General features: G+C 42.8%; 1 protein-coding gene across 1 annotated transcript in view; it reads left to right on the top strand.

The window, feature by feature from the left end:
* The first annotated feature begins 81 nt into the window (after positions 1-81).
* The window catches only part of si:ch73-138n13.1 (calponin homology domain-containing protein DDB_G0272472), a 28,079-nt gene continuing 7,107 nt past the window's right edge, over positions 82-21,053 (top strand). The window contains exons 1-6 of the mRNA XM_061072312.1: positions 82-229; positions 2,162-2,246; positions 3,552-4,873; positions 4,982-5,060; positions 6,026-8,782; positions 10,759-10,884. Coding sequence (XP_060928295.1) covers positions 3,567-4,873; positions 4,982-5,060; positions 6,026-8,782; positions 10,759-10,884 — 4,269 coding nt within the window. The 5' untranslated portion in view covers positions 82-229; positions 2,162-2,246; positions 3,552-3,566. The remainder of the gene's footprint in view (positions 230-2,161; positions 2,247-3,551; positions 4,874-4,981; positions 5,061-6,025; positions 8,783-10,758; positions 10,885-21,053) is intronic.

The following is a 21,053-nucleotide window of genomic DNA, read 5'->3' as shown; positions in this document are numbered from 1 at the left end:
TGTGTAGCTGAGTGGCGGCTGACCCGTCACCGTGTGTCTGGTCCAGCTTGTCAACAACAGTGCAACCTGAGACGAGGGCAGCCAGCCACTAGCTCGGGTAAACCAGCTAAGTTAGCCGCTCCGCTAGCCACAACACTAACCCACTATCCCTCCGCTAACCGGGACAACTACACGGAGTCGCTTCGACGCCAGAGGAAGGATGAAGTGACTGAAGTGAGTTTCCTGTTTGGTAAGTTTGGAATCAAACAGGCTGAGGCACCGGAGCCAGGACAGGTTCAGTCAGTCTGTCTGTCTGTGTGTGTGTGTTTTCCATTTTGCGACTCCACCAGCCTCTTGAGGAGTAGTTAGCTCACGGTTGCTAACCAGCGAGCTGCTGATGCGTGTGTCGTTCATCTTGGTTGTAAAGACAGCTTAAAGTGGACAAGTGCTCATTCAACGCTTAGGCACCGAGTGGACACAGGAGAAACATCCCGTTCCGAGCAGGTCAGCGCTGGGTTTAGTACGAGGAGGACGAGTGTTGAAGGTGAGTTCACAGGAAGAAGAGGTGACACCTGTTGCCACTTCTTCAATGGGACAGGGAAGTAGCTGGTAGAGGAAAAGCACCAGGCTAATGGAGCAGAGACAGTCTGATTCACACAAGTCACCCACTGCTGTTGTCTTGTTACATTAACACACATAACATAACACTATATTGCCTATTGCACATCCCCATTTCTCTCCTGCTTTGCATTTTACTTTTTATTTAACTGTTTATATCTTGTATATATCTGTTTTTGCATTTTACTCTTTAACTTTTATGTCTTGTATATATATTTGGTTTATATACAGTTATTTCTTTCTTATGGGAATTGTGTTTTTATGCTTTATGTTAAATGTATGCACCTTTTCACCAAAGAAAATTCCAGGTAGGTGTAAACCTACTTGTCAATAAATCCTTTCTGATTCTGATTATTATAGATTTGAAACAATGACTACAGTGGAAATGGATTAACATCTCTTTTACTGATTGTTTCCATGTGTTGTTCTTTATTGATTTCATAAACCCAGCCTCTTGGTGGACTGTGGCACATGTAATCTTAACTTGATCTATTGGATTATATATTTATTAATGCTGATAGATAGAATACAATCCTCCATGAGGAAAGTACACAACTTTATTTCATGGTTTTTAGATGTTTCTTTGGAATTTAATTGAAAACTTTGCTGCATCTTATGTGAGAACTGATCTAGAGGAGCGGTGCTTGTTGGCTTGATGCAGCAGTTGTCATGAAGTTGTGTGTTGTGTTAGTAAAAAGGAAGTTTTCTTTGATTAACAGGCTGAGCCGGGTTACTCACTTTATGTCGTTTGCCAGTGACGCTCTGAACTGAAGGACAACAAACATTGTGTTGGCTCACCCTTTCACTTCCTGCTGAAAATCAAAGACGTGTGTCTGACTTTTGTTACACTTGTTAAAAGTGCCCGCCATATGTACGTCAGGAGTGAATCTGCTTTGTGTAAGGTTGTATCAGACAGACGCTGTTCGAATCCCTGTTGTGCAACTAGACCCCCGAACACAAGGAATGTTTAGCATTCCATTAAAGCCAAAGTGTTTCCTGTCAACATCTTAAGATAAAAGTTTTTGACTTTTCCATCTGTTAGCCGAGCATAAACCACTGTTTCTCAGCACCACTTCTTTACACTTCCCCATTAGCACAGCACATGTATGGATTCACATCATTTAACCTGCAGCTGAGGAGTTAATCAGTGTAACTTATCAATTGATGTACACAATTTGATCAAAGTAAAAACATAAAAACAAGTCCATGCATAAAGACGACAAAAAGCCAGGTTCATTGTATCTATAGCTTCAACCATCACAGATTGAATTGACATGAGTATGGTACTTATTGTGTGTGAGGGATGGCAGGTAATCAGAGATGTGATATATATTGAGATATAGGTTAATTCAGTTATTGATTTTCCTTGTGCATTTTGTTGTCTTTTGGGTTCTGGATGTCAGTGTGTATGTACGGGTGTGACTATGTTTTGCTCGTGTCTATTTGTATGGGGTTGTGTGAACACTACAGTGAAGACGCATCTGCGCAGTAGCTCCTGCTGTGATTTGTCAAACCACTTTCTCAGGCTTGTGTGTTTTGTTGACACAAAGTGTGTTCCTCTCAGGCTCCATCCTCCTTTGTGATATGACATCGCGCCTTGGTTTCAACAAAAGCCAGAGCTCCACGGCAGACGGTTGACATCTGGTCAGGTGAGAAATGCCAGGGATTATTTGCATCACTTTTCCTCCAGGGTTACATCCCCCCTCCCCAAAAAAAAAAATCATTCCTGGTGTAGCAAAGTGTGTCAACACAGCAACATGTGGAAAGCATTATTAGACGTGAAGAAGGAGCCTCTTAAAGGGCTAGCACAGAAGTGCTTGTTGTTTTCTATCTTCCATCTCTCTATAGAAAACAACTGATAAAGCCGAGAATCGTCTTCTGTGTGTAGAGAGAAGAGACAGTTGAACTGCGATTATCTCATTTATATATTACCGTAGACTGAAGAGTCCCTTTAAGATAACCGTGTGAAAGTTCATTAGGGGAGGGGCTGAATCTTTAATGGAAGTCTGGTGTGAGTTTGCAGTGGAATCCCCCCATTCAAAGCCGGATTTGCCTGTTACAACAAGAACATGAAACAAGGACATTGCACAGTTGTCCAGCCCCTTCCCAGTCTCAGGAGCCCCCTTAAATGGACAATAATCTGATGACTGATGCACCAGTAATTAAGTGTAGAGGTGCACATTTGCATTTGATAAATAATAAAATAAGTCCAGTCTTAGTCATGTTATAAAAATACTGAGCACAGTTTCTAAGAATTAAGCTGCCTCAAAGTCCCTTATACAAATATATTCTAACACCTCCTCTTTGTTACTTATTTAAGAAAAGAAGATGTTGGGATTAAGAGTAGACAAAGTGTTTAGCTTAACAAATGCAGTGTGTGTAAGAAATATGATTTAAGGAAATGACTTCATCCTGTTGAGTTTTTCCCAGTTGCAGGCTCCTGTTGTTTTCCGTTGGCTCAATGGGACACTTAAATGGACCTGAGCCATTGTTGATATTATTTATGATGGCATGTAGTGCACAAGACTATTTTATAACTGGTCATAGGAAAAAAGCCCAGTGTAACATGGAGCCAGCATGAAGCAGCCGACAAAACCTTTCGCTGCCAATAGATTTATCATTCACACCTGTGCTCTCTCTGCTGTGTTGTGTCAAAATATCCTCCGGGCTTTCAGTGTAAATGTGATGACTACAAACAGCCAGTGTTTAATTGTTTTACACTTAATTCAGCTACCAACACGTGTGCCTTACCCTGCAAGAATGATCAATAACCTTGTGTAAATATCGGTCGCACTTAGGTGTATGATTGTGGTAGAGTGTAAGGCGCTCCCAAGACAAAGTCCACAGTAAAGGCTAGATAGAGCGAGGCTAATTCTGAGTTGATTTTGCACGATGTAGTGCCGTGGTTGAGTACGTCTTGATGACTCATCGGAGTACTTCTATTTTTATTCTAGGTGCTGTTGAAGACAATGGCTGCTCAGGTAGAAGTTCAGCCTGGCGAGGTGGGGAGGCCAGTGGCGGGAGGACGGCTTCATCTGAATCCTCTGACTGATTCCAGCAATAAGAGCCTCATCGAGATCCCCTCCATCAACCAGTCCCACATCATCACAGCAGAACCAAACAAACCTGCCCCAGCACCCAGGCCACGACTCTCTCCTAAGCCTTTTACAGTGGATAGAAACCCCAGCATTAAGCCCATACTTGCCCCAAAGCCTCAAACCAGGCCCAGACCCGAGTCTACCCGTCTTCCTGGATACAAACCAGAACCTCCATGCAACCCAAAACCACAGCAACCAGCTGCCCCAGTTAAACTCAAGCCAGTGTTAGAAAATTCAAACCGTCCTGCCCCTACCTCCTTTAAAACAGCTAATAAGGTTAACACTGGACAAACGACCAAGCCAGTAGTCCAGCCATTTAAACCAGCACCGCCTTTTGAGCCTGGAGACCCTGCTAAACCCACTATTCCTGGGGCATCAAGGTTAGGCTATTCCAGGAGCCTTAAACAAAACCCAGCTGCAGAGTGGTCTGGAACCACTAAAACCGAAGAAGAGAGGGACAATACGACATCCAGCAAAGGTGGGGCCTCCATTACTAGAGCAAAGTCCATGGGTTTCCTTGCTCAGGTAGGGCAGGAGCAAGAAGTAAGGGAGGAAGCTAAGCCTGAGGTTGTTGTACCACTGAGACCAAAGCCCAGAGGCTCCAGGCCCAGACCTGTATCAGCCATTTTCCTTGACAGTCCAACCAAATTAGAGGCCCAAGATTTGGTCCCTCGCTGGGTTGGGAGACGGCCGCTTTCAGCTGATCTCACATCCAAGTTTGAATCCATCGGTCTTTCGCTTCACCGTAAAGGTCTTATATCAGACACTAAAGAGAACACTCCTGAGGAAACGGCACTGCCACAGAAGAAGGAGCAAGAGAAAACCCCAAAGAGTAACATACCACAAAGTAATGATTCGGTAGCCAAGCCTGTCATCTCAGACCAAAGCAACAAAATGGCAGAAGAAGTGTCTGTGAAAGAGACTGATGAGAATAAGCGCAGGGTTAGCATCAAGTCACGAATCAGTCTCCTCCTAGACTCTTCCTCCACTCCGGCAACTGGAGCCAATGGCCAAGGCTCAGATCTTCACTCTCCTGTGCAGCTGGTCCCTGAAATCGAACCGCCAGTAGGTGTTAAAAAGCTCATCAAGCAGCTGACATTGGATACGCCACCAACTCAGAGTCCTGTCACGAAACAACCACTGAAGCCCCGCCCCTTGCCCCTCGACCTGACTAAAAGGTATGAGATGCTCCTGATTTCTCCTCAGTTTGCTTTTGTCCCAATGTCTTTGTCTGGGAATCCCATTGTCATGCATGGCTTTTGTCTCGTGTGATGTATGTTCATTAGGTTTTCATCCGAGAGGTCACCCGACCTTGGCAGTGAGGCAGCAGACCACCATGAGGTCATCAGAGATCCTCAGAGGAGGGTAAGAGAGGGACTAAGCCTCTTAGGAACTAGGTTCTGTTGGGCCTATTCTATTTTCAGCAGGCAAATGAGAATAACAATAAGAAACTGCTATGGTGCAGTGCTGGGAAACACTATCCTCTAGACTATCCTCCAATTTTTCTTAAGGTACATCTCCAAGTAGTCGATGAGTGTTTTATGTCGATGTCCCCAAATCTTGTGAACACATTCAGGTTATAATCAACCAGATGTATACGTGCCTACATGATGTGACTAAAGTGGGAATACTTCACATGTCTTCATTTTATGATCTTATTCCGAACTAATTAGAATTAAGGTAATCAAAGAATACTATTTACATGGCTCAATCAAGATAATATCGCGATATTGGTGTCCATGTCAACGTAGCAAGTGTAAAATTACACCTTATACACACCATAAGGAGTGTTTACATTTGCCATTGATTCCTGTCTGTCTGCACTGGGAGGAAAATGTTCCTAGGGGGAATGGGGCATTGAAAAAAATAAAAAATAGAAATGTCACTGCCAGAGATGTACAAAGCGTTGAAACCTAAGACTGCCTCCACATTACACATCCCCGGTGGCTGCTGGTTATGACACACACAGAGAGGAGATCCCTGGAAAAGGTCAACACAGAGAGGCTTTGATTACCACCTGTGCGCCACACCCACTGTTATGAGGCCAAGCCAGAACAAGGGGATATCATTTCAGTTGTGTTCACACAGTGACGTTAACTTTGTTTGCTGTATTTTCTCCTGTGTTGTTGTTGTCAAGCCTCACTCGCTTTCATGTCTGGTTTTGTAGTGAAACGCTTTTCAGTTCAGATTTGATGTTTAAAGCATTTGTTTTTTCATAAGCCTCATTTATTATTTAGTGTTTAAATGGTGATTTTTAATTAAACAAATTGACAACCAGTTGCAAGTTTGCTGTCAGCAACAATTCTTAATATATATCTTTATTTTCTTAGAATGAAGAGTTCACTCCAGAACCCAGCGACCACATGACTTTTGGGGATTTTAAAGATTCCCAAGAGGAGCTCACAAACGTCTCCATGCCTGAACGGCCTGAGGCAGGACAGACGCTCGATGCTTCTTCCAAGGAAAGTGGTCCCAGCGGTGAAGTGCAGACAGTACGGGCATCCTTGTTTGAAAATGTTGTGGAGAGGCACAGTGTGCTGATGGTGGATGAGGGCGAGCCTGCAAACAAGCTCAAGGAATCCCTCAGCAGCCTGTCATTAAAGAGAGAAAGTGCTGAGGACGAGGGAACTCTGGTCACTGCCAACTATAAAGAACAAGTGTCTCCGTCGAGTCCTCTGCGGGTGGTGCACGCCTATGACAAGGTGCAGGCTATTGAAGAGAACAGGGCAGTGAGTGAGAACATCCCGGCAGCTCAGTGGGAAGATAAGGCCATGACGTTACGCTCCAGGCGCTCAGAAGGAAGCCGGCCGGCAGCAGAGAGAACTGGCCCGGCACAAGCAGAACCAACTTTGTCAGTGACGCCCGATCAGCAGCCACGATTTTTGAGAGTAGGAGCTTTGCCAAAGTGGACTACTACAGGCCTCGAGCAGGACGCAGGCACGGAGAGAGAGATGCAAAATGAATCACAAAGGGAAGGAGAGGTGGCTTTGGATAAAGAGAGGCGCAGAGATGCCGAGCAGGAGGAAGTGGCTGCAGCACCGAAACGTTTGAAAATACTGCAGGCAGAAGAACAGCAGAAACCCAGGGCGACCTACTTTGCTTTGACTGGACAAATGCAGGAGCCAGTTACTCCTGAAGATGCAAGAGCAAATATGGGGGACATTGCTATGCCACTTGATGATTTCTCTGTGAGGTCTGCTCTTGGGGGCTCTCAAGCGAAGATCCTTCCCGTTAGGAGGAATCCATCTTTAGAGGAAGCTTTTGGAAGAACCTCTCAAGATCAAGTTGAAGAGCTGATGAGGAGCCACATGCCACACAGGGAGATAAGACCAGCATTGGACGGACAGGGAACAGAGGAAATAATGTTTGGACAGAAACAGGATACAGAAAAACACAAAGGTAAAATCAAAGAACTTGAAAGGGAAAAACAGAGACAGCTTGAACTCGAGAAACAAGCACATTTAGAATTTGCAAGAATGAAGGAGCGAGAGATGCAAAGAGAATTTGAAAGGCAAAGACAGAAAGCCTTCGAGAAGGAGAAAAAAGAGTTTCTGAAGAAGCAACGAGCACTGGAGAGGCAGAATCAGATAGAACTTGAAAAACAGCAACTTCAAGAATTGGAAAGAGAGAGACAAAGAGAACTGGAAAGAGAGAGGCAACGTCAACTTGACAAAGAAAAACGTCGAGAATTGGAAAGGGAGCGGGAGCGGGAGATTGAAAGAGAGAAACAGCGAGAACAGGAAAGGGAGAGACAGCGTGAGCAGGAGAGGCAAAGACAAAGGGAGGAAGAGAGGCAGAGGGAGCTGGACAAGGAGAGACAGTTGCTTGAAATCCAAAAGGAGAAACAGAAAATGGAGGAGCTGGAGAGACAGCAGCTCCTAGAGTTTCAAAAACAGAGGCAGAAAGAAAAGGAGAGGCAGCAGCTAATAGAGCTCGAAAAGCAGAGACTTCGAGAGAAGATGGAGAGAGAAGAGGCAGAGAAAAGAAAACAGATGGCACTTGAGCAGGAGATGTTGAGACTAAGAGAGCTTGAAAAAGAAAGGGAAAAACAAAGAGAGCTGGAGAACGAGCGTCAGAAAGCGATGGAGAGGGAGAGGGACAAGCAGAGAGAGCTGGAGAGACGGAGACAACTAGACATTGAGAGGCAGGAATTAGAAAACCAGAGGTTCAGACAACGTGAGCTGGAGAGGGAAAGGCAGAGGGAAGAATTGGATAGACTTTTGGAGATGGAGAAAAAAAAGCTTATAGAGTTTGAAAAGCAAAAACAGGCAGAGCGGGACCGACAACAGACTTTGGAGTTTGAAAAATCCAGACTGAGGGAGAAGATGGAAAGGGAGGAGGCCGAGAAAATGAGACAGATCGCCAAACTGCAAGAAGCGGAGAGGCAGCGACTAAAAGAGAAGCAAAGGAAAGAGGAGCAGGAGCGTGTGAGGTCGGAACCTCTCAGGCCTAAAGTGTTGGATCTGGACTCTGTGCAACGAAATGAACAGTTCTCCAAGCCTGCTTCTCATCGCAGTGACCTCGCAACAAGATGGAAAGAGCCGTCAGCGAGAGTTGAAGAGTCTTACAACCCTTACGACACTTTCACATCCCAAACCCAGCCGTCCTCCAATAAAGACCTGTTTCCTGTACCTGCTCTTCAGGGAGTGGATGATGGGGTTGGCTGGAGGTTACAGCCAACACCTGAGAGAGATGTTAGCTGGAAGGTGCCACCACAGACTTCAGGGGGTTTCTCCAGCCCAGTATGGACAGCATCCCCTCAGGATCCATGGGAGCTGCGGCCCGTCGAGATGTCTGTGGACAAGCCTGTGGCTGAACCCAGAAAACATTCCAACATACTCAGCCCAGAGCAACTCCTCCTCAGGCAGGAGGAACGGCTCCTGACTCCTCAGAGGCACAGGTCTGCCCTGGTGGATGAGCCACAGTACTTGGGCCCTGTTCCCGGCACAGACACCAAAGCTGGGAGCTCTGCTGGTGGAGTCAACAACAGCAGCGCCCCCGAAAATCAGATATGGCTCCCCACAGAGCGACAGCCTCAAGACAGCAGGGGGGAGGTGTGGAGCCAGAAGAAGTCACAGGAATCCAAGGTGAGTCTACGAGATCCATGACAGACTGACACTTTTTTCTAGGAGTTTTGATCTGTTGAAATCGTTTTTATTTATCTGTATCAAGGTTGGCAATTAATTTGCTTCTGTTTTCACCTTTTATGCAGCTTGGCTCACTAATAACTACAACAGAGGCAAATCCAATCATATGAATAAGGAACTTTAACTCATGGGTCTTATTTTTCTCTTTATAAAAGTAATACAGCAAAAAGGACACAAATTCCAAATAGGCTTGTTGCTGCATAGATTTGAAAAAAAGGAAAATGGAATCTGGAAATAACCTATTATGAACCAATAAATAGATTTATAACTGAATCAAATAGGTAGATTATGATAAAGTACAATCAACATAAGGAAATGCAGGAGGACTCAGCACATAATCGGTTCATGTTTTCCGCTACGTGCATTGTTTTAGCGGTTTTCCACCGCTGAATAATTATACCACTGCTGCTTCAGGATCAGGACAGACGCACATTAAAGGTCCAGTCGTCCTGTGTCAGAGTCTCCTGTCGGAATCTGCTTCCTCCTAACTCCCCCTCTGACCTGTGCTCACTTTACACAAGTTATTAGGACACGTAAAGGACGTTTATTTTGTGTTTGATTGATTCTCTCTAGAGTTTATGAGAGACATGTTACAGAACACAAGATGATACATGACATTCACAGTCAGGACATCAGGGTTAATGTGATTGATCCGACATCATCAATTAATAACTAAATACATGTTCTTATCAGCTTGTGTGAAGAGGGACAGAGACGAGCAGACACACACACACACACACACACTCACACTCCTGCAGACCATAGCTGCAGACAGAAGATAAGTTCTTCCCTCTGGTTTTTAAAAAGGTCAATTCTAAGTGAGTGATTAGAAAACATGAGAGGAGCAGATTCACTTGTTGACCTGCGGAGAGTAATGCGCCTAAGTGCAGTGGTATTCTTTAGCTTTTACAATTAGTTATGAATGGGAGAGAATGTAGTAGTAGTATTTTTAACATACACCAAAACTACACATGTGCCATTATTCCAGTCTAAAATTGTTAAGAAGGGTCATAAGTTGAACTGCAAGAAAGTAGAATTCAAATGGTCAATACCGGATGACAACAGTATAGGGATAAAGCTTTGTTCTCTCTCAGAATAAACATTTGATTAACAAATAAGTGAAACACGTCTGTCCCAAGTACACTGGTCGCACTCGGCAACATATAATTCAAATGTTCACACAACATTTATAATTCATAAATGTGTTAAATTCTCTGTACTGTATATACGAATAGATTTAAACAATTGAAAATTGAAATAGCACGACAAAGATCTTCTGATATGAAAAAATACTTACTAATACCTTTATATATTTGGTTGTATTTAGATTGTATTTTTCATTGTAGTTATTTATAATAAAGTTCCTGGTTAAAATAAATTGAATTTTGAATTGTACACATTAAAAAAATATGGTTTGATAACAAGTTCTTGGTATCATTGCCATGATTCTTTTTTTTATATATGTATCGGCCGATATTTTGATAATCCTTTTTTTATTCCTTGATATATCAGTATCAGCCCCCCAAAACTCATTGTTTGTGTTCTACATTTGATAATAGAGAAATCCATACTGATTTATTGACCTTCCTTCTAATACTATCAGGACTTAATCATCTGTTTGTTTCTTTGTAAGCACGTGGAAGAGCATGCATACTGTGGATCTCCCAGTTATTTCCCTATAATGGTTTAAAAATAGGTGTCCAACTTGCACCTACACTGTGTCGCTAAATTGCTGAGAAAATAAATCCATCAACAACAAACTCACACCCTCCTCACACAAGCCAAATAATGCAAGTTTCAAGTTCCAAAATGATAATGTGGTAATTAATTTCTCTCACAGATTAACCATACACCTCAGCATTGTGGTATCATGTTAACGTGATGAGGAGTTCATGTTGGTCCCTTTGTGTTGTTAGGAGTTGAACAGGATGCGGTCTCGCAGTGTGTCACGTCGATCTGCTCCTTCATTCAGCACTGTGGAGGGAAGCCTTTCCAGGATGAGGAGCCGCAGCTCACACCGAGAGCAGGACCGCCACAGCTGGGTGAGTCAGGCTCAGCTGCTGCTATACCAATACTGTGTTCCAGAAACCCATTAACCAAGAAGTGAGAATTAAGATCATCAGATTGATCACTGGCTGAGTCCATTGTTACAGTCACTCTTTTCATTTGGACTGTTTCTCACACAGCTTTGTGGTGACGGAGGTATGTGTGTGTGTGTGGCATTGTCCTATCAAGGTAAAACATCATTTTTTAGGGGCCTGGTTAAAGGTTTGTGGTACGATTTGTGCTGCTTATACCTGCTGCTAATAGATGCTCTGTATGAATGTGTGTGTGAAAGGCAAACTGAACTGTAAAGTGCTTTGAGCGGCCATCAAGACTAGAAAACGCTGTATAAATACAGACCATTTACCTGTGTGTGTGTGTGTGTGTCTGTGTATGTCTCGTGCATTGTCGACAGACAATAGGTAAAAGTGGAATGCAGTCAGTTGGCTGATGGTTGACAACAGAACGCCCCCTTGTAAAAGTAGTAAAGAGACTCTGACTAATGTTGATGGCATGGCCCGCTAGACTCACCTCCACCCATCCCACGACACGCTCCAGGGAAGTGGCGGCCGAGCAGCTTCTCAGGCCTGTATTTCAGGATTGGATTAGATAAATGGTTAATGAGTACTTGCCCTTACTGCTCATTTATTAGGCACCTGTCAGCATGGCTCAGGGAAACCTGTGCAGCGAAATGGCTCGTAATGATCATGTGTCCAGCAGCAGCGCAGACACGTAATATTTGTGTGAGTGTGATCCTCTGTGCTGCTTGTAAACACTCATTTCCAGCTCTCAGCCTTGTACGTAGTTCAGGTCTGCTTTTTCTTTTCCACATCGGTAAACCAAAGTTTGTCTGCGTATTTGCAACTAGAGTGACTAGATGAATTCAAGCACATCCAGTCTTTGTTTATCAGCTGTGCAGGGTTGGGTTCAGTCGGCTCTTTGTCAGCGAGACTGTAATTGCAGTTCCCGGTTGAAGGCCTGCACACTGAACCCAGGAGTACAGTATATTGTGTCTTATAATTGCACAGGTCCATGACATTGGGATCAGATCCTTTCACCATGAGTCCATAGGTGACTACTGCCATCTAGTGGTTGTGTTTTAGTCTGCCGATGTGACTCTTTGGTGTCAAGGCAAATTATGATAACCTCATATCCTTGGGTGTTTGCAACTCTCAGTATATTTCATCCATCTCTGTATCACATGTACTGTATGTGATTCTTGAGCTGCAGGAAAAGTGTGGGAATTTTTTTTCATTGTAATTAAACACATGGCCCATGTTCGAACAGCTCATACATTAGTTTTAACATAACTTAATAAATTGCACTGCAATTCTTTTTTTTAATTAGATCTTTGAAAATACCACCTGATAACACACAAAGCTTACACTAACAGTAATTTTAACAATCAATTACTATCAATATATTTTGTCACTATATCTTGAAGCTGAGATTACTTCCTAATGATCCAATTGTTTCAGCAGAAACAAATAAATGATTTGGAAGAATAAGAATATTTTAAAAGAATAAATGACAAGTTATCCATTTTTCACAGGCTCAATAGTGGTACCTCTACCCGAAGTAGCGATTCAAATTTTTATATTTAGGACAAGGTGAAATAATATTCCTGAAATGTGATAGTACCAGATTATAATGAGTAGGCAGATATGAGATCTGATTAATTCCCCACATTATATGTAGTGGTTGGTGCGTCCTCAGGGTGATATAGATGAGGTAATAGTTTTGTGGTGACATCATTGCTGGAAGTTAGAGGGTCTGAGGCTGGTGAGTGGGGCAGAGCAGAGATGGGCACTGGGCTGAGAGCTGTGTTTTACATGTGGTCATGCTGCTTGACTCCACACTGCCTCTGGGTAAGTGACACCACTACTCTCCTATTACAGATCTTTCTCTCTAAGACGTAAACATCCTCTTATTAAACACGCTGAATGTATTTTTGCGATCATTAACAGTATTCTGTATGTACTATAGCTACGTGCTGTTTCACCTCTTATGTGTGGATGCTGGCTGGTTTGTAGCAGGGTCTCCACAGAGACTGATGAGGTCAGAAGAACAAGGGAAGTGTTGAGCAGCCGTGAGTCACTTCCAGTAGATGACGCTCAGGAGGAGGAGTGGTAGGAAAATAAGGGAGAGTAGATATATTTCTTCTTTCTGTCTTATTTTCAACGGTTTATACAATTTGAGAAAATCACCAACATTACAAAACTACCTCTCATATATGACAAAATTGAATGTTTTCATGTTGGTGGGAAAAGACGTTTATGTGATTACAAAAATTTCTAACCTATATTTTCATGACCAGGTAGTCTGACATTTTTGTTTTGGGATAAGTCCATAATATTTTATTTTTATTATTGGGGCCACTGGGATCTTTGTATTGCTTGTCTTATCCAAGCAGCAGTCCAAAACCAAACATTTTTACATTTACAATTTTTTTAAATTAAAAAATGCTGTAAATCATTAAGAAACCAGAACCAGCAAATATTTATCCGAAAACAGAGGACTTAAATGTTATACATTTACTTATTATAGAATATAATAATCAATACATATTATAAAGAATGCCCTATTAGATAATACATTGCTTCAGCTGTAATTTTGAGTATTTTGTTAACATTGATAATCAAATTGAGAAGAGGGAATATTGATAAAGCAATTACAGATTTGGTACCATATGTTTCAGGAAAATAATAATATTCCTGTCCTGTCTTTACCACCAAACAGCAAACATAAAATATGTAGAAAAAGAGTTAAGCTTTTTAGCCGGTGCTAATTCAGCTCGTCCTTGAAGGTCAGATTACTCAGGAAGAGACGACGGTTGTCAAGCTGAGGAGAATGTGAGATTAGTCTTTTGTGTGCTGTTGGAAACACACAGCCTCACCCCAGACTCGCATTTAACACTTCACAGAAAAGATAATCAGATTACCTGCAGGGGGCATATGTGGACCTGGATCCAGCTTTTTGAAGCCCCTCTGTCCCAGTTTGCTCTGAGGTCAACTCTCTGGAGTGTGTCTGGAGTCGCCCACTGTGGCTTTATTTAGACCACCAGGTCACTGGCACCATACAACTCAGACATGTTACAGTTGGAAGCATGTGTGGCTTTTTGCATGAGTCTGACTGATTTGAATAAACATTGACTGAAGGCTTTTGTGATTCTTGCTTTTGGCTGCATTGTGTTGACAAACTGGTTGGCGTTAGAGTCTCTCTTCATCCTGAGAGTCACACCTGTCTTTTCACTCTTGTCTCCCATGCACATCTAATCAATCTATTTTTAGTTTTTCTCATTCCTATCTTATCACATCATCTTCACTCTCGATATATAGTTGTCTCTGTCTGCTTTGGATGAAGTGACATCCCTCCCTCCTCATTTGTCTCCACTGCGTCTCTGCTCCAGCTGTGTCACTTCTCTGTCTTGCCCTGCAACTGATCCAGGCTGGAGCGACAGAGCACCGCAGAACATATATCAACCCTCCCCTCTCTCCCTCCCGCTCTGAATCAGGGACCTCCCATTCTCTCGCTCTCACTCTCCCTGACTCCGTTCCACACTCCCTCTCTCCACCCAGTTTCTCCTTGACTGTGAGTCCTAGCGCTGTGATACAGTGAGCAGCACTGCTGACGCATTTTCTCCTACCTGCCTGTACCTGCAGCAGGAGACAGGGAGAGGAACAATTTCCCTCCGCCTGTCTTTTCTTCCTCCTGTGGATTTGGCCTGTCCACCACAGGACTCTCTCCTGTCTGCTGTGTTTTGCTTTGCTGTGGTTTCCCCCCTGGTTTTCCTCATGGAATACGAATGACTACAGCAGCTTTCCTTGTGCCACCAGCTGTCTTGCACCATTTCTCCTCTCAGCCTTGAGCCAGAAGGTAACGTAGTACCACGCACCATGGGGATGTGGCCTCGTTGGATAGATGGATTTCTCAACTTTTAACCCGGGCCCTTTTTTTTGGAAGAGACGCATCAACCCCATACCTGGAAGTACTGCCAGTCTGATTGCGGCTGGGATCAGAGGAGCTCTCACCTGGAGGATTTGCCTAGGGGGGTCACAGAGCGTTGTTGAAAATCCAGTTCTTATAATTGTAGCAAAGTAGGGCTGCATGTTGGTAACAGATAACTGAATGTTGTGCCAACCTAAAAGAGCAGGTTGCGGATGTGATTCTATTAATATTGCTCTTGGTTGTTATGCTTTGGGTCCGAGAAACATTGCTGAGAAACATGTTGGTAGACAGCACAGCAGTTTTCCAGCCTCTCTCAGAGAGTAGTACCCTGCATATCTAATAGAAAGGGCTGGCCTTACGTAACCTTTACATGCCCTTTTAGGTGTTTTGCCCGGCGTATCATAGCTAGCATTAGTGTGTGCATTCAAATTGACATTAGAAAGCTTCACAATTAACTTAGGGCCGACATCCTGGAGCCTGGACAGTGATGAGTTGAAACAGAGTCCTGATGGCTCCAGTGGGACTGCACTGCAGAAAGACCATTTAGGAGTGAAACCGAAGAGCAGCTCAGTCCTGTAACGGTCAGTGACTGACTGGCGTTGTCTGTGCTGCAGACGCCACCAACATCGCCACATCAAAATCAGCTGAGCTGCGTTGTTTTTCTCTGTGTCACCTTCCTCGTTGCTGCAGTATTGACCCAGCAACACACATCAGTGAATACCTAGGGCACTGTCCCCGGACCACCACCACCTCCCAGCAGAACTAGACTCTAATGCTGTCCCTCTGCTGTGATAACAGGAGTCACAGCTCAGTTCACAGACTCTATTCTAGCACAGCAGGTCTTGCAAGTAGTGGCTTGTGATGGACTATCTGGGGGACAAGCTGTCGGTGGCTCAGTCTCAGGTGTCAGGATGGGTGGGAAACGTCCGTCGCTCCCTGCACGGGGCACTCGGCTTTTTATCCAACCCAGCGGAGAGGGGAGGCAGGGGAGAGGACGGGACCGGGGACTTCAAGAGAACCAACTCCCTGCGTTCCCTGGCCTCCCGGAGCCGGGACTCCATCCGCAGGTTCTCACTGCGCAGCCAGCAACGTCTGTCCCTACGCAGGCGCACCGCACCCAACACGCCCACTGCTGTAAGACAACACACACATTTAAAGTACAGGGAAGCACTGTTATCAGCGTCCACTGTTGATACCAGTTTAAAACAATAATCATACATATTCACCAGCCACCTTTGAGGTTCTTTACTGATCAATACAGTGGGTCATTGCTGTTACTCCTGTATATGCTCAGCTGTAGAACTTCCACATCAGTTTGAGTTAAATAAAGCACAAGTGGAATTCAACAAATTTTTCAGAAATGTCCAGCCACTGTTTTAGTGTCCCTGTGTTAACAGCTGCTCCCTCATCAACTATTTGGTCTCTTGCCAAACGCGTCAAGATCTTATCCATCTGCATGGTTTTGCACTGCCCCTACTGCTTCTCAAATATCTCTCTATATGCATATACTTTCACCAAATCTCAGTCTTATATTTTCATCGGCATAATGTAAACCATTCCTTGTTTGTCTCTATTTTGTTGAGCAAAGCCGTTGTTATTCTAGCTCTTCAGGACCAGCATGTCACCCACCTATTGTGTTATTACTGATAATACTAAGTACTAGGACTAGAGCTGGATTGTATGGCCAAAAACTATATCAGTCAATATCAATAATTATCATGATGAATGTCACATTTGATTAATTTTGTCTCTCCTTAGTGAAGGTTGTGGTGTCAAACTCTTATTTACCAGCAGAGTGACCAACACTTACAAATATACAAAATATTTTACAAATATAGATCAATTGTAAATCATACATCCTCACTGTACTTTCTTTCACACTTCACACTTCATATTTAGTATTGATATGTATTTTGGACTTTTATTATATTGCTATTAGTTTTCCAGCCGTAACATTGAATCTCTTGATGAGATGAACATTGTGATTTCTTGGATTCCAGTCTCTCCTTGACTCCACCCTGACATCTAAGCGGCTCTGTTCTCCATGTGAAGGACAGATGTAGAAATCCATGTAAGGATGCATTTCAGCAGTTGTTCCTATCTTTAGGTTACGCCTGTTTGCTGAAGTGCTGAATAACACCTCATGAGTCATACCACTTAAAGATAAGCTTTTTTCTTTCTTGACGTATATATGTGGCTGACATTTGTGTTGACGTGACTTTGTTTGTCTTAGATATCACAAGTCGTGATTGTTTTGTGCGGGAGCAGCTTAATTGTCTCTCCACTGGGTCGATGGTTAGCCGTCAGCTAGCCAGTAAATGGATGAGAGGATGTGAACATTGGGGCTACGCATTTCCTTTGAAGCACAAAGACATCAAAACAGGGTTGAAAGTGCAGAGATGGAAAACTGCACCTTCTGCTAAATTGACTTATGCTGGTTTACTTTAGTCACAATTTTTTCCTCCTTGGATCTGATGTGCTCTTTGGTAAAGAGTTGCTCCAGCTGCCATTAGCGCAGGAAATGGAAATGTGTTAGTGTGTGTGTGTGTATGACAGCTGAAAGCAGATCAGCCAATTGAGCTTTGACACTAACTGTCAATATCTAGTTATGCAGAGGACTTTATACAGTTCTTAGTATCCTCATGCTTTTTAATTTGAGAAACTTATTTTTGACTGAAACTCAGTTTGAATAGTTGAACTGTGCCTCCATGATCCCCCACGACTGTGCCACTACGTACAGTTGGATATTGACATCTGATAGCTCGCAGTTCCTTATAATCTCAGATGACATTGTAGGCTGACAGGTTTCCAAATCTCTTTACCATTTAAGTACTGACATGGCATTTGTGTCATATCAGATGTTGGATAAATATAAACTACCAACTGTTGTTGTTGTTGACCAGAATTCGACTTCAGACATCCCCCACCCTGTGTCATGAATGGTGGACACCTGCAGGCAGTAAACACATGTATCATCATATGATACATGATCATATTTAATAGGAAATTTAGCGAAACTTAATAATCCCATCAGTGGGCATACATTTACAGCCAAAATGACACGAACAACAGGAGTCAAAGGTGGACTATTAGAGGTGGACTTAAAATCAATGACTTGATAATATTTGTGATTTTGGAAGTTTCAAAGAGCATTGTCAAGCTAAAACCAATCAGAATGAATTGTTTTGTTTTTTGCGACCAGTACGACCTGATGGTAGGACATAACAGTTTTTTGAGAAGTTAATGAGTATTACAAAATATGCAAATTACTAAATATGCTATTAAGACCTTTAATTATAGCCATGTACAGACTTTAGTGTATAGCTGTTTTAACTTCATATCAGCTTTGGGGTCGGCTATTAGCCTGTATGTGTGTACTGCACGACAGCACTTTTAAAAAAGATTGGATACACGTCGATGTGTCAAAAATTTGATCTCAAACACTCGTCATATTGGCAAACTCCACGAAAAACAAACCTCAGACTGAAAATAACGAGAATAATCCTTTAAGTCAGGTCCAGCGCTCTCTGGGCTAAATTCCTAAGCCAAGTCAGGTTTTTACATTCTTCCACTCTGTTCTTAACAGATGCTTTGTAGAAAACTGAGCTATTGGCTGTATGTAACACTTATGTAATAAAAGAATAACACAGCACTGTTCGTTTGGCCCTGCACACCATGTCTTAATGTAAGCTGTGGCTAGAATGTCCATTTGTTGACATGAGATTAGTGCTTGTGGGAGCAGTTGTTTTGAATATCTGTAGGATATTGATATTGATTACTTCTGTGTGCACAAGTACATGCAGAGTGTATTTTCCCACTCCACCCTCACCAGATTGACAAGAGCAGTTGAGTAGAGGATGGAAAGTGGTGATGTACTATAGGTCTGATGTTGTGACTAAATGTGTGTATATTTAATGCGTGTTATAGTCTTAACAGTCTTTGAGATGGTCACATCCCATTTGTAACTAGAATGTCAGTCTGTAGACAGCATGCTTTCACCAAGGCCCAACAGCCCCCTTTCAACCAAGCTGCACCAACTTGCACACACTCATAGATATCAGTTCCCTAAATATGCTTGATTTATAACAGCAAAGAAGTGATTTCTGATAATCTAGCATTAGCCAAAGCTAGCTAAAATCCAGCAATTTGGCAATATTTCACGCTAGAAAGTTCCACGAGTACAACGTTAACGTGTACCATATACAAGACTTCAGTTTCGAGGGGTAGTACTAGTGTTATCAGTTACAACACAAGCAATAGGCCTTACAACAATAATAACAATCTAACTTCCATAGTGGCAAACAGTTGTTAAAATACATAATATAAGTTCTTATATTTTTTTATTATATTGTATTGGATTTGAAATCGGCCGATATGCAAAGTCCAGTCTGTACCGGAAAAGGGAGGAAGGCTCTAATAACATGTCTAATGTAAACATCTTAACAGATTTTTATGGTCTGAAGGGTGTGATTATACCATGTTGTCCATGTTGACTGGAAAGCCTACAGCGCTGATTGAGAGCAGATGCACACACATTCCTCTCCGGTGGTGTAAACTGATATGTAAACTTGTTTCTTGGATGATGTGTTCATGTAAACACACTAATTATATCTACAGTGGCTGTTCACTCTCTGCGATGCAACACCAGAGCCAGCAAATGCAGTTACTCCCTTTCCATTCAACTCTTGAGTTATAGAAGCAATCCACAAACCACTGGCTCTCTGCCCCATGTAACTGTGTTGTGGGTTGTGTGTGGTGCCCAGTCATTAGTGCATTATCAGGGAGGAGTTTACCAAGGCCTCGATCCAGCCCCTTCCTTCTCTTGTTGTCAGTTTAACCCTATTTAGTGATCCACCTTTTCTCTCTCTCCTCCAACCTTCCATTCATCCGCTCTTTGTTATGTTGCTTCCTCCGGCGCACCCTTCCTGTCGGCGGGAAGCTGAATATTGCTAATGTTATTAAGGAAAAACCATAAATCATTGCTCGTGGACCTGCTGTTTCAGTAAGCTTTCGTCATCAACCATATTCTCTGTGTTTGTGCACGATACAGCCCAAACCTGTGAGTGTCCTTTCACTAGAGCAACTAAGAAATGTGAACAAAGTATTTTGTTTTTAACCATGCACTGTCTATGAGAAAGTGAGAATGTTCTTGTTCTGTTAAAAGCATCTTTATGTACTGACTGATTAATGACATGGTTCGATGGAGGAACCTTTTAAAGATCCACCACAAGGCTCATTCTGCTTGGAGCAGCCTGCCATAGGTATAAGCAGTGATTATAAGCAGTATAGCGGCGCTGCTCCTCGACATGTTCCAGCAGAGGCAATGTTCCTGTTCTGTGTTGATCAGGTGAGGGTGTGTTCTGGGAGTGTTGAGGTTGCGTAACAGACACGCCACATAGGATAGGAATTTTTATAAATAGGCCTTTATATTTACAAGGCCTGTTTTTTGAATTTTGGCAGCAGTGATAACAGTCACAGATAAGAGGAGAGATATAGGACATGATACAGCAGGGTCTAAACCAAATATGGCGCATCATACTGGGCCTTTTAATCACCTATAAAGACTCTTGTGCTCTTAATATGCTGCAAAAAAGTAGGTTGATCAATGGGTCGTTTGAATATGTCAATGCTGGTTCTCACTAGAAGCAAGGCCAAACACTAAATGCTGTAGTAAAGAGGAGGCAAGTATCCACATGTATGCTGCATATGCCCCATAATTTTGGGTTAAGGATCTGTAGTTTGATTTTAGCCAATCACCTTTGTTGTATATCATGTCCACTTCTCTTTCCACAGTAGCTGTGTAAAGAAAAGAGTGAGATGAGAATAGATAAAACCGCAGTACAGCATCAAATTTATGTCAGATGGTCTTTGAAAAAATTAAGAAATCAATAAAAAAAGTTGCTTTTGTCTGACAATTTCTACAATGCCCTGAAACTGCAGATCCACCAAGTTAAGTCAATGTGTAGCAATTACAAAGTTGGCAGGGTGACCGCCACATATTCCTGATTATTGTATCTCACCTTTCTTTGTGTGTCATCGCTCTCTTTAACGGTCTTTAGATTTACATTTTGATATATAAAAGGCCTTTTAAAAGAATACCAAGAAAATGTCTCTACTCAGCCGGACAAAAGAAGTTTTAGTAAGTTACTTATTGGTATGCCCTGCATGTCAGTCTATCTCTGGTTAAGTTTATGCGTTAAAGTAATCCTTTTCTAGCCAG

The sequence above is a fragment of the Limanda limanda genome, chromosome 5, assembly GCF_963576545.1.
Source record: "Limanda limanda chromosome 5, fLimLim1.1, whole genome shotgun sequence".
In the NCBI taxonomy this organism is placed as follows: Eukaryota; Metazoa; Chordata; class Actinopteri; order Pleuronectiformes; family Pleuronectidae; genus Limanda; species Limanda limanda.
This window is presented reverse-complemented; position numbering and strand designations above follow the sequence as displayed.